The sequence below is a fragment of the Ziziphus jujuba genome, chromosome 4, assembly GCF_031755915.1.
Source record: "Ziziphus jujuba cultivar Dongzao chromosome 4, ASM3175591v1".
Classification (NCBI taxonomy): Eukaryota; Viridiplantae; Streptophyta; class Magnoliopsida; order Rosales; family Rhamnaceae; genus Ziziphus; species Ziziphus jujuba.
Genome location: NC_083382.1, coordinates 12,932,509 through 12,944,801, shown reverse-complemented (window position 1 = coordinate 12,944,801; position 12,293 = coordinate 12,932,509). Strand labels below are relative to the sequence as shown.

Sequence of the window (12,293 nt, the reverse complement as noted above, 5' to 3'; positions counted from 1 at the left end):
ATCCTTAAACTGGTGCAGGAAATGAAGTCCTATTTGGTTTGTATCAATAATCCACCTCTGATCATCTTTTATAGCCTGAATTTTGTTCTTCCTTCTTCTATTGATAAGACTTGAATGGAAAAACTTAGAATTCTTATCTCCCTACTTAAGCCATAATTCACGAGATTTCTGGCAGAGAATAGATTCCCATCTATTCCTATGCAACCTGAGATTATTAAGCAAAACAGCTTCCTTAGGAAAGTCTCTATTCTCCCTGTTTTGTAAAGAGAGCAGCTCAGCTTCTAAATTCCTTATCTCTCTGTCAGCAAAGCCAAAGATCTCCTTGTTCCATAATCTTAAAGCTGGTGAGGTTGTCGATAAGCTTCTCTTTAATTTGTGACAATTCATGCCACGGCATTGATCTTCATTCCAAGCTTTCTTAACTACTTCACAACTCGATCTGTCCGTTGTCCAAGCTTGAAAAAATCTAAAAGGTTTCTTCAGCTTCTTTTCTTTACCATCCATCTGAATAAGGATCAAACAATGGTCAGATTCTCCACACAAGAGGTGCTCCACTATAGTCAGAGGAAAAAAAGCCAGCCAGTCCTTGTTAACCACAGCCCTGTCCAATCTTTCCTTAATGAAAGCTTGGTCGCATTGCCGATTGTTCCAAATGAATCTTCCTCCAATGTAGCCAAGATCACTACCATCTGCTTATTGAATGAAATTTTTCAAAAAAAGCCTTCTTCTCCAGATCGGCCGCCCTCCAAACTTTTCAAAACTATCTATGACCTTGTTAAGATCACCAAAAAGCAACCATGGTTTATCCAGAATATTCACAACATCTGCTAGATGAGACCAGAATGAATTCTTTTTTTATATGTATGGGGAACCATAGCATGCGAAAAAGCACCATTTGGGAATTCCATTCTCATCAATAGCTTCTCCACTAATAACTCGCTCACTAGTCCAGGTAATTTTAAAGTTGCATTCATCCATCCACATTAAACATAATCCCCCTACCACTCCTTTGGCTTCAATAATCTCAGCACTATGATAACCAAGACTTCTGCATACCCGATCTAATCGACTTCTACTGGCTTTTGTCTCACAAAGGAAAATACATGAGGGTTTATGGAGAGCCTTACCAGATTCTTCAATACGTTTGTAACCTCTTGGTTGCATATACCCTTATAGTTTCAAAAAAGGATTTTCAAGGCTGAGGGGGGGGGCATGAAAGGGCCTGCCTCCTCAGCCTACTGAAAATCCAACTTCCGTCTAGATGAAGAGCTTGCCTCCCCTTCTCTGTTCTTATAAACCTGAGCTTGTGATACCCCTCTTCTTCGTGCTTCCCTCTTCCATGACCAAGTTCGCCTGTCTTCTTGAGATCAGGTGAGCCTTCCTTTTCGAGGTGATTCAGCTGCTAAGTATGTATTTGTTTGGGTAGTCTCACTCAGATTGGGCAGAGTCTCTGCTTCATTGTTGGTCCTCGAGACCGAGCCTGTTAAATGAGTATCTGGGGGCAAAGGTTCTGCAGAGACATCAAGAAAGTCTTCTTCTTGACTTAGGATTTCGATGGGCTCCTCTATCCTTGGGTAGGCACGGGTAGGGCCAAAGAGATCAGTTGGAGCTGGGCATTGGTGAAAGATCAGGTGGCTGTGCGAGTCTTCTGGGTCGGGCCTCTTGCCTGTGGCTTTTATAATCAAAGGCAAGCCCAAACCAAAAGTTGCAAGGGAATTTGGATCAGTAGAGCCCAGTTCTCTTTTCTCCATTACTTTTGAGGCTGCAATAGTGTGGATGATGTTAGCAGCCTAATTGGTTAGGCCCACAATAGTATAATTGGGTCTTTTTAGTTTTTGCAAAACAACTTCTCGAAGTTCCCCCTCAAAATCTCGCTCACACCTTTTTAGAGTTATGCTAAGAGCCTCGAGCTCTAGGCAGGTAGCTTTGATATTTTCAAACTCTAACTCCTTCCATATCCAGCTCTGGCTACTATTCCCACTTTCCAACACCTCGAGCTCTGCTAGTTTTTGGTGAAGTGTGTCTTTCAACCGGAGGGTATTGGGAAGAGCAGTGCCCCTAGCCCCTATCTGACTTGCTTTGAAGCCTAGTTGAGTCTGTTCACCAATGTTCATTGACGGGTTAATAAATAAAAGACTTCCCGGCGATTCCGATCTAATCCATGGCCCGTATAACCTGGCTTTCACGCCGGTTCCAGCTCTGATTATCAACAGTTGATCGAACTGGCATTTACCTGTTACATGAGAGAGCCATCCGCATCTGAAGCAAAAGTTGCCTAATCGCTCAAACTTAAAATGAATCCATGGCTCCACGCCCTCTACGCTGTCTAGAAAGAAACCAACTGGAAGAGGGTTGTCTGTGTCAATATCCACCCTGAACTGTAAATAATGATGTGCTACCACTATTTTTTTATTGATGGATTCCTTAATAACCTGTCCTAGACATTCACCTATTTGAAGGGCTGTACCTGTGTGAAAGAACATAGGGAGGAGGCCATGGATTTGAACTGTAAAGGTTGAGTGTTTAAAAGATATCTCAGAAAGGGCCATGGTTACAGGCCATTCCTTGAGGATGAGATGGGCTCCATTAAATGTCCATGGTCGGCTTTCTGAAAATCCTGTCCTTGTCCTCTATCATCTCAAAAGAGAACTTGAAAATGTTTTCATCAAGTTTTTCAACATTTACTTTGCCCTTCAAGCTCCAAGTCTTAGCGATGATCTCGTTTATGGTGAAACAACAGAAGTTTCAGGAGGTTAGCAACTTCCCCACCAACATTGTACTGCTCACTAGTTTACCAGCATTGGGCCTTGGTTGTAAAGATAAAGTTCTAAGAGATTCATGAAGGGGTAAAAGGCTTCCTTGATCTAGTTCCATAGTGAAATAGGAAAAGATACACGATCGAGCAACCTCAGAATAAGACTAAGAGGAAGTGATCTATAGGAATTCCTAAGAAGGATAAAGATGACAGATCATTGGAGGATGACCGTCATGGATGCATAAAACATCTCACTTGATTAAAGAGGCTTTAATCATCACTCTCCAAAAAGGAATGAGGTGTCTTAGTTATACCACTTTCTAATAAGAGCCGAAATTTTTTCCCAAAATTAAGAGAAAAAAAAAAAAAAAGATCCCATTTCAAATTTTTCAATAAGAAATCATGGAAGTGTTAGCTTTTTGTTGCTTAATATGATAAACTTCTAAGGAAGAAAAAGAATATTCATGGTAGGAAAACTACCCTCTTAATCATTTTGTCTTGTTGTTCTCTAAAAAAAAAAGCAACAATGCAAGCAAAAATTATGCGAATAAAAACAAGAACACTGATTTTACAGGGGGCAAAAAAAAAACAAAGGAAAACAGTTACACTATATTTGAATTGTGGATTTACAAACGGAAAGGAAAACCTATAAAATATTATAGATTAGGTGTTTGATTACAAGATAATTATGAAAAAAAATTTCTTCCTGTCCATTTGGCAGTTTGATACAATAACATTTATATATATTATTATATATGTCGGTCTAATTTGTCATATAGTGGCAGATGGGGTCATATATGATGGCTTAGCCCCTTCAAGGAAACTCTTCCATGGCCATAAATTGTCCAACATTAAGGTTCCCATGCATCAAATTACTATAAATATGGGGTCTAAATTTACGTATAGAATTTTAATTAAAGATGAGATAAGATTTTGAAAAAATTGAAGATCAAACAGATCGGCAACCAACAACCAACTAAATTTCCAAATAGGGATATACTTCTTAAATGGCACTCAAAAAACATCTTATAGTCCCTATAAATGGTAATGAGAATGACATTCATTTTATATGGTCAAGTGTTTTTTAGTTGCTAGAGATTAATAAGATGGTTCCCAAGGCTTTTCCTCTCCTAAGTAGTTCTGCACTAGTATTTCTTCTGATCATTTCTTCGTTAGCAGCAGCAGCAGCTAGGGATCTACCACAAGTTTCCTCGCCATTCCATGCTAAGAACAGTGAGTTTGATTATTGCATTTGTTGGATCAATTTCGTACCCAATTAATAGGCTTAATGTTTGAGCTCCTTCAATAAATTATTCTATTGTCCCAGTTTACATAGACCTCGTTCACAAATAAATATGAGGGATCTTTATATCGGAGATTTATATGGTTGTGAAAGAGAGATCCTATGTATATATGACCAATCCTAGTTTGATTATTACATTTGTTAGATCATATGCGTACCCAATTTATGGTTTAATGTCTCGGCTCCTTCAATAAATTATTCAGTAAGCCTGGCTTACATAGATCCCGTTCACAATACATATGAGGGATCCCTGTACAGGGAACCTATATGGTTGTGAAAGGGGGATCCTATATATATAGGACAAATCTATTGAATAATTTTTCAATCCTTTGGCAACAATGATAATAAAAGTACCATTAAAAATTATTAGTGCTATGTTATATTGAATTTGACATATTATACATAATTATAAGCTAAGATGTTGGGTATTAATTTCTTATGCATAAACTTGTGCAGATCATGTAATGGTAACAATTAATGGTGAATACAAAGAAAATTATCATGGTGATGGAGGAGAAGGATCGACTTGCCACTATGGTTGCTGCATTATTGGTCACTATGGAATAGGATGCATAAAGTGCTGCTCTTATGCTGGCGAGACAGTTCATGTACAAACTAAATTCAAGCCACACTACTAGAACTACTGCAGCATTTGTACGTTTATGAATAATGAATAAAAATGTTATCGGTTATGTAAGTGATAGGATATATATACCAAGAAAAATACCAATCACCAATAACTATGGTGCTCTGTTTAATTAAACTCTTTATAGTATATAGCTTTTAGATAATGGAATCTAAACCCTCTTTCATGCCAAAGTGAAACTTTGTCATAAAGCAAGCCATTACCTATAGAGCGGTTCAATTCCAACTCAAACATAATCTTGCGTCAGTTGTAAATTAAATATCAAACATGTCTAAGACAGTAAAAAGTAATTGAAAAAATTTTAAAAAAAATAAATAAATGCATATCAAAGTATTTGGTGTTAATATAAACAATATCCTAAAGGATGGAGGTGGATAAACGATGTAGGAGCATTTCTCTAGGTGAGAGAAAATGATATAGATGTATTAATTATACATATAAGTGAGCCTATTTTGGTTCTAAATTGTTCTTTTCCAAAGAAGGTAAAGTGAAAATTTTTAAGATTTGCCCATTATAAGTAGGACTTTATCCAAAAAGGTAGGCCTAATTAAATAGACATGACCTAAAAAATGCGCTATTAAACTTGATTACGAATGGTTGATAGAAATTGATTGACATCCCTCCTAACCATATACTTGCAACTTATGAGGGAATTTGTTGCATCCCTCCATATTAGTTTGTATTCGAGCTGAAGGTTATATATTCAAACAAGAGGCTTCTTTGTTGTCGAAGACATGGAAATTTTGGACCACTCACCACTAGCTTACCCTAAGGAATGCATTGTTGGTTACTGTATATGAAAATTTAATGCAATCTCTGTCATATGTGGCTTGAAAACATATGCATGAAATTGAAACTTGTCATAGAAAGCGGGAATTCAGTCAAAGAAGACAAAATCTTCAATTTCCTCCTTATAAAATATCACCGAAGTTTTAATTACTGAGCTTCTATATTGTATTTCTTTTCTTTTATTTTATTTATTTATTTTTATTTTCGGGATGGTACTTTATTCTTTAGCTGCAGTGTGGAACTCATCTCCAAATTGCACTAGTTGCCAATTGCCACCACTTCATGATAACCAGGCGCTGAGCTCAAACTACTACATAAACACGTGTCTTTCTCTAATCTGTATATCTGTCGAAATGGAATTCATAAACTAATAACAAAATCTATGCGTTAAAGTCCTTTTTACCCTCCATGCCTTGTCTTTTGGTTTCCATCCACCACTTTAAATATTGGTGAACAAAAAGCCTAGCTTTTCCATCGCCTTCTCAGAAAGACAGAACTTTTTCCCCAGCTTTCCTTGGCAAGAAAAATGAATTCCAAGGCTTTTAAATTCTTTGGCTTTCTGGTCTTAGTTGTTATACTATCTTCGATGGCAGAGACCAGTGACATTGAGAAAAAAGGTTATAATATTCTTTTTCAAAATTAGCTATTTTGTTTTTTATTTTTTATTTTTTTTTATCTTTAGATTTTGATATATAAAATGATCAGCAATGTTATAATTCAATCCTGAAAATAGCAGGATCCTGATTTTATAAAATTAAAATACAATACAAAACTATTCAAGATAGATTAATCATTTAAACTGTATTTTAATTGATTCATATTAATTTAAACTTTATAAAATTAAAAATATCTTAATGCAATCAGAATTGTATTATACCAGTCGCCACGTCCATATTATAATGGTGTTAATATACATTTGAATGTAGCAAAATGGGTGTGACACTCATCCTAGAAAAATTATTTAAATGTTTATATAAAAATGATGATTGCAGATAAGGAAAGCGACCCTGTAGAGGATGAAAAGTCAAGAGGTTACTGCTATAGAGGATGTTGTGTTCGTGGCCTTTTAGGTCGTTGCAAGAAATGTTGCGCTTATGATGGTCAGCCTCAAGTAATTGTCGCAGATGATGATGATCAACCTATGGCTCACCTCACAGGTAACTACAAGTACACCCAAAAACAATATCACAACAACTAAATATAATTTGATTAAAAAAAAAAATTTCTTTTTTTAATCTTTCTTTAATTTACTTTATAAACTCTAATCTATATTAAAAATTGTCTTCTTTTTCTTTTCTAGTTTCTTTCTACTAGGGATAAGAAAACATTATTATATATATGTATTTGATTATAAGTTCCAATTAGTTATAACATTATGTATATATAGATATATGTTACCCAATATCTATATCTATATCTATAAATATATATATAGTTTTTCTATAATCTATCAATTTTATGTCCTGAAAAACACATCCTGGCATATTTAATGTAACTTGCAATTTTTGTATTTTGTGAAACGTTTTGCAGGGCAAAAATGTCTTATACAAGAGAATTACTATATTTTAAAATATATATATATATATATATATATATATAAATTTCCATGGATACAGAGCAATCAATTTCATATACTAATATATTTTGTTTAGAAAATAATTCTAAATTCTACTAACTACATGTTCAGGGAGCAAAGCAAAAGAGATAACCGGGACAGATGCTACCACTGAAGAAGCCAATCACAGTGGTGCTGGTGGACATGGAGGAGGAAAAGGTGGCGATGCTGGTGGACATAGAGGAGGTAAAGGTGGTGGCAGAGAAGTTCCCGGCAAAGGGTGGTGATGACAAAGGAAACTTGAAACCCTCTATATATTATGTATTAGGCCAATCGAGAGAAAGAAAAATGAATGAATAAATTCATGAAAAAAAAAAAAAAAAAAAGTTCCCCAGGGCTTGTTAGATCACGTGAAGTTGACTTTGAAAAGAACTAGTTCATGTAGCGTTTGACTGGACAGGCTTATATGTTATGTACTTTCAAATTATTAATTAATTACGTAGTTTAACAATTAAAAATAGTGAATTTTAATTGTTAAAGGATACATGCAATCCTCTTTTACATTAATTGCTTCACTTTCATACGCAGCATCGTACTCTGATCATCAACAAATTATAAAAACCCATGCAACTTAATTAGCTTTTGCAAAAGCAATTACTAATTAATTTTGTATTTCACTAAACTTTCTATATGCCAATCATGTATATAATCTTTTTTTTTTTTTAATCAAAATAGAGCATTCAAACTCAATATCTTTTTTCAAAGGAAACAGTAGTAATTTTGTCATTAATGATGTGACTCTGGTATACCATGATTTCATATTGGATAACATACAAAATAAATAAATAAAATAAAAAATAAGTGAATGGGAACCAAATCCATATGAGCAACAATCACAGCATGCAAAAACTGACAAAAAAAAATTTGAGAACAATTCTATATGTACATATTGATTTAATTTGGTATCAAAACAAGGACTTAGTTTTGCAATGTTCTGAATGATTTAAATTGTCATACTAAGTTACTGTTTCATCTAATTAATTAACCTTTTCAATTTGGATACCTCACGAGTAAGCATCAAGTAGAACAACAAACGAGTACTTGATCATACAAACTTAGTGCCATATAAGTTTTCTTCTTCTTCTTCTTCTTCTTCTTCTTATTATTATTATTATTATTATTATTACTTGACATAAAATCCGTAGAAGTTGCACCTCATTTTTCTGTTGGGATCTCCTAACACACAAGTAGGCTTTTCTTTACTACCATTCAATTTTTCATTAAATCCTTTCAGTTTAAGAATTTTCAATTTTCAAAATCAACTTTGCTACAAGCAAGGTTAAAAAGATCGTTGATAAATTCTATATTTATATGAGTTAGAACATTTGATATTTGATAAAATTAATAATTATTCTGAGTGGTATTTTTCATGTTCTTTTAAAAAAAAGAAAAAGAAAAAAATGCTACTTGTGCCAAAAGAATCAAAGAACTATTTTAAATTTTCTTCCCCTTTTTGTTTTTTTTTTTTTTTTTTTTGGTTGGTGAATAAAGGATTATTTTGATTCGAGATACTAACATATATATTGGGATAGGGATGCAAGTCCGGTCCAAGCCCATAAATTTGAGCACCAATTGGTTCATGTTGGGCTTCTTCAAGCTGAAGATAAAATTTTGGTCCTCGAGCTTGGATTTTTCTTTCAAAGTTTAATTTCGAATTTGGAGTCTAAAATTTAAGTATTTTCATTTATTTTTTTTAACAATATCTTTGATAATAAGATAAAATTAATAATTAATCTTATAACATTTATAAAATATAAAATATGACGAACAATAAATAAATAAAACTTAACATGTAATAAGTATTTTATAATAAAATGAATAAAAATTGAAAGAAAACTATAAAACTATATCACATAGTAAATTTGGTTGGACTTCAGACCAGCCAAATGGATAATCCGATGGGTCAGATTTCGAATTACATTTATACTAAAAATATAAGCCAAGGTCTAACCTCAAGAAAATTTGGACAAGCTCAAGCTGAATATGAACCGAATTTTTTCAAATGGGCTCAATCGAGTTTTGAACTTTCAAACTGTTTTTCACATCCTTATATGTGCATATATACAATGAGGTGCTTATGATGATTATAAACTAAAAGCTAAAGAACAACCGACAAATAATAATTGACAACTACAATTGCTAAAATAGGCTGTTTTTGGACCTTATTTCATTTCAAAATTGTTAATAAGAAAATTTTCTTGTGTATATACACAAATGATTATTCTAACATGATAGAACTTAATTATGTGATTATGTATATTCAGTTTAAAAAGAAAAAGAAAAAAGCTCCCTGTATGATGCTGTTACCGAGGGATTAAACTGAAATTTTGAAAATATAACGAAACTGAATGGGGAACCCAAAATAAAAATAAAATAAAAGGTTGTATATGCTGTTTTTATGTGGTGGAAAAAGAATTAGTTTGTAGAGTTTTCTTTCAAATCCAGTGAGCTTTTAGTTGGATTTGCCGTTGCTATTTAGATCCTACCGATTTGTTGAAAGTCCAAAATCAAAAACAAAAGAAAATGGCTGTATTGGCTGAATGTTAGAGCTTACCAAGCGCTAGACACGAGTCATACACGATTTTTATTTTATTTTATTTCGATTTATTTTTCAACAGCACTTGTATCTTTCATTTTCATTGTGCAATAAATAAAAGAGGGTATTTATTTAAAATCGATCTGCAGAAAAGCTTAGAAACTTGTGTGAGATCATCTCTTCGGATAATTTTTGTTTCATAACACAAATTATAAATCAATCATCATGACCATTAATTAATCTATTAATAACTTATTACAGGCCATTATTGCATATACATAACAATTAAAAACTTAGTTTTTGGTAATTAAAGTGGATAAAATATTGGATATGACACTACATTTAATACCATGCTTAAAAAAATTATCATGTCATCATGAGATAAACATTGGCAATTATTTTTTCACACGCCTGTCTCTTCTTCTTCTTCCTCTCCTCCGGTTTATTCCCAGATCTCACGACGGCCAACAATCTGGAAATTTCATTCCAATTTTTTCATTATTTTCTCAATTATTTTCTTCTCTCTTGCCACTGCATGAAATACTTAATCTCATAAAACATTGAACTCAAGCTAGAAAAACTAACACACCTTTCTAAAACCATGTTATATCAGTTATTTATTATTATAATTTTTGCAAAAACGTTAAACATCTAAAGGCTTCTTTTGTACCACCCTTTATAGCTTTGTTTCTTCTTCCATGTTGTGCTTCTGGGCTTTTCCTAAAATATTAATTATGTTGTAATTCTTAAAGACATGGCCATTTTTTTAAACATGGCATTAAATAATTTGTAATGGTATCAACTGATCTGGTACTACCATGTCATCTACAATTTTCTCATTAAATGACACGATAAACATATGCTACTAATAATATATATATATATATATATATATATGTCGGTCTAATTTGTCATGCAATGACAGAGTGGATCATATGTATGCATTTCATAAATCTTGCAACATGATTGTCATGCATCAATTTATATATATATATATATATATATACATAGAGGGATAATTTAGTAGGCGATAAGTTCATTTTTATTATTAGTTATTTAAATATAGAATCAACAAATTATATATGACAATATTAATTTAATTTTTTCTATTTTTTAATACTAAAATTTTAATTAAAAAAATAAAATATTCTCACACTGTATTTACTAAATTTTTTATTAAAAAAATTTAAAATTTTTATATATTTTTTTCTTTATTCTTATTTAATTTTATACCACATCAATATCTGATAAGATTAGGTAACTCACCACATTAAAATTTTATATGCCTATATACACACACACACGCTTAGAACTAAGTAGGTACAGAATTAACTACAGATAAGATTAGATTTGTAAAACTTGAAGATCAAATCAATCGGCAACTACCATCTAACCAACTAAAATTTCCATGTAGAAATACATTCCTTAATGGCACTAAAAAACATCTTTTGCTTGTACATAATAAGAATGGGATTCATTCTTCCCATCCATCAATATTTTCCAAGAATATATACAAATAAGTGCTTTTTAGTTTCTTAGCAAATTAAAGATGGTTCCCAAGGCTTTCCCTCTCCTGAATATTGCTCTGGTCTTTCTTCTTCTCATCTCTTCTTTGACAGCAGCAGCTAGAGGTCTATCATCTACCACAACTTTCCTCCCTATGACAAAAGCAGTGAGTTTTGATTATTAATAATTTCCTTTCCCTAGTACCACAATATCTTAGACCAAATGCACGTGCTTACATAGATCCGACTCACAAACACATGTGGCATTCATATATGGAACACATGTATTTGTGGAAGAAAGATCTACATATATAGGAAGGATCTATTGAATTATTTTTCTCATTTTCTTGATAACAGGTAGCAATCATTGTCTTAATAATTAGTACTATATTATAGTGATTTTGACATATTATGTATAATTAAGATAGGATATTAATTCGGCATTTCTTATACATGAAACATGTGCAAAGGATGTAATGGCAACAAGTAATGGTGAATACAAAGAAAATCATCATGGTGATGAAGGAGATGGATCGACTTGCCACTATGGTTGCTGCATTATTATTGGTAACTGTGGAATAGGATGCATAAAGTGCTGCTCTTATGCTGGCGATGCTGTTCATGCACAAACTAGATGCTGATCATGCACAAACTAAATTCAAGCCACACTACCAGTGCTGCGGCTTTTAATCTTGTATAACAAATAAAAATGCTATTCGTTGATGATGATAGAACTAGTTATTGTATTTTGATACATTTGATTTTTAGAGTTTTACAATTTAAACTTTTAAGTTTCGGCTAAGCAATTTAAGCTACTGATTTTTCAGAATTTATGTCTTTTTAACTTTTAACCTGCAGAATTTAATAGTCATTTCATATGAATGATATTAAACTGTATCAAATTTTAAAATAAAAGATATTAAAGTGTAAAATTTTAAAACTAATTAATGCTAAAAAATAATAAAATTATAAATGAAAAAAATTATAAGATGCAGATCTAAGTATGGTTAATATAAAGGATAAATAGGTGGTGAACATGCCATTTTGCGTAGGTTAAGTATGGTCTTCTTGTTTTATTTTTTTAAGTTATGCGCAGAACACTAGTGTGAATTATATCCAATAGTACCTGGTCTAGGTTTAGAAA

At 32.6% G+C, this 12,293-nt stretch overlaps 2 protein-coding genes across 2 annotated transcripts; both read left to right on the top strand.

Annotated features, from left to right (window-relative positions):
• Positions 1–5,910: 5,910 nt before the first annotated feature.
• LOC132803396 (late embryogenesis abundant protein M17-like) lies at positions 5,911–7,592 on the top strand. Its single transcript, XM_060816252.1, has 3 exons — positions 5,911–6,110; positions 6,486–6,650; positions 7,181–7,592. The coding sequence occupies exons 1-3, from the start codon at positions 6,020–6,022 to the stop codon at positions 7,333–7,335; spliced, it is 411 nt and encodes a 136-aa protein (XP_060672235.1). The 5' UTR covers positions 5,911–6,019; the 3' UTR covers positions 7,336–7,592.
• A 3,373-nt stretch (positions 7,593–10,965) lies between these two features.
• LOC125422216 (glycine-rich protein-like) lies at positions 10,966–11,933 on the top strand. The gene is made up of 2 exons (XM_060816896.1): positions 10,966–11,316; positions 11,620–11,933. Exons 1-2 carry the CDS (start codon positions 11,194–11,196, stop codon positions 11,788–11,790), a joined length of 294 nt encoding a protein of 97 aa, XP_060672879.1. The 5' UTR covers positions 10,966–11,193; the 3' UTR covers positions 11,791–11,933.
• The last annotated feature ends 360 nt before the right edge of the window (positions 11,934–12,293 follow it).